At 75.5% G+C, this 1,253-nt stretch overlaps 1 protein-coding gene across 1 annotated transcript; it reads right to left on the bottom strand.

Moving 5' to 3' along the window:
* Positions 1-6: 6 nt before the first annotated feature.
* On the bottom strand, positions 7-1,247 carry LOC105854694 (elongation factor 1-delta-like; the record flags this gene model as incomplete). Its single annotated transcript, XM_012734992.1, has 3 exons — positions 1,099-1,247; positions 954-1,025; positions 7-183 (listed from the first exon to the last, which is right to left on the bottom strand). Coding segments are annotated over exons 1-3 (366 nt in total), but the record flags the coding sequence as incomplete, so codon positions are not given.
* Between the last annotated feature and the right edge of the window lie 6 nt (positions 1,248-1,253).

A 1,253-nucleotide genomic window follows, 5' to 3' on the forward strand; every position in this document is an offset into this window, starting at 1 on the left:
CACGGCCCCAGGGCGCGTCTCTGGGGGGCGGCAGGCCACCCCCACTCTCAGCCAAGCAAGAAGCTCCCACACAGGGCTCCAGCCTCGCCGTGGTGCCAGGCCGGCGGGGGCAAGCAGAGGACTTACAGTCCCTGGGGCGGCCCGGCCAGGGCCCTCAGGGGGGCTGGACAGCGCTGCCCGGAGCTGGAACGGGAGGGAGAGCGGCTGAGGTGCCGGGCTGTGCCGCCGCCCTCCAGCTCCCGGGGCTGCCGCCAGGGCAGCCGGCCTCCGCCTCCAGGGCCACCCGAGGGCCGCGACCCAGCCGCGCACGCGGGGGTGCCAGCGAGGACACCGAGCACCCCGACGGCGTCCCACTCCCGGCCGCGGCTTGTGGGTGCAGGGAGCTACCTCTGCCGCCCCAGCTGACCTCCCCCCGCGCAGGACGGCGGAGGCACCACACCCGCCCGTGGCCCCCGCGGGCTGCTGGCCTGGAGAGGACCCCGGAATCACCGGGTTAAGGTGAGCGACGGTCTTTGCCGCAGGGCGCTGGACACCGCGAGCCCTGGCCAGAGGCTCCGAGACCTCCAGGCCTGAGGGGCAGCCGGGGCCGGCGCCAGCCGCCACCCCCAAGCGGCGCCCGGTGCCGACCCAGCTACGGGCGTGGAGGTGGCGGGAAGGTGGGGCAGGTCTGGGGCCAGCAGGCCGCACCCTGGGCCCACGCAGGGGTGGCCGGTCAGGCGCCTGAGGCCGAGGAGGCGGGAACACCCCTGGCCTGCGGGGGAGCCCGGCCCCGGGCCCCGAAACCCCGCCCGAGCCTGGTGGGGCGTCTGGGGCCCCCACCGGGGCTTCCACAAGGGGCACTGTCGGGCACCCCCCTGGCTGGGCTGGGTGCACGCACACACGGCCCCGGGCTGGACACGGCCTGGACAGGGCGGTGGCCCCGACGGGGCCCGGGGCCGCGGCCACACACTCACTCCGGCCAGGGACTTCTGGATGTTCTCTCTGGCCCTCGCGATGTCCCGGAGGATCACGCTGGCGCCGTCCTCCTGCGGGCGGAGGGGACACGTGTCCTGCTCGTGCCGACTCCGCGGCCGCCCGCGGGGGTCAGGCGTGGCCTACCTGCCGGGCCGAGCCGCCCGCGGGCCCGTTCATCTGCTCGTAGAACCTCCTCTCCGCGTCGTCGTACTTGAACTTGTCGAACCAGACCTTCTCGTGCAGGAGGAAGCTCGTGGCCATTTTCCTGCTGGGGGAGGCGGCGGCTGAGCACCCCGGGG

Source organism: Condylura cristata, unplaced genomic scaffold (assembly GCF_000260355.1).
Source record: "Condylura cristata isolate star-nosed mole 26May11 unplaced genomic scaffold, ConCri1.0 scaffold00455, whole genome shotgun sequence".
Taxonomy (NCBI): Eukaryota; Metazoa; Chordata; class Mammalia; order Eulipotyphla; family Talpidae; genus Condylura; species Condylura cristata.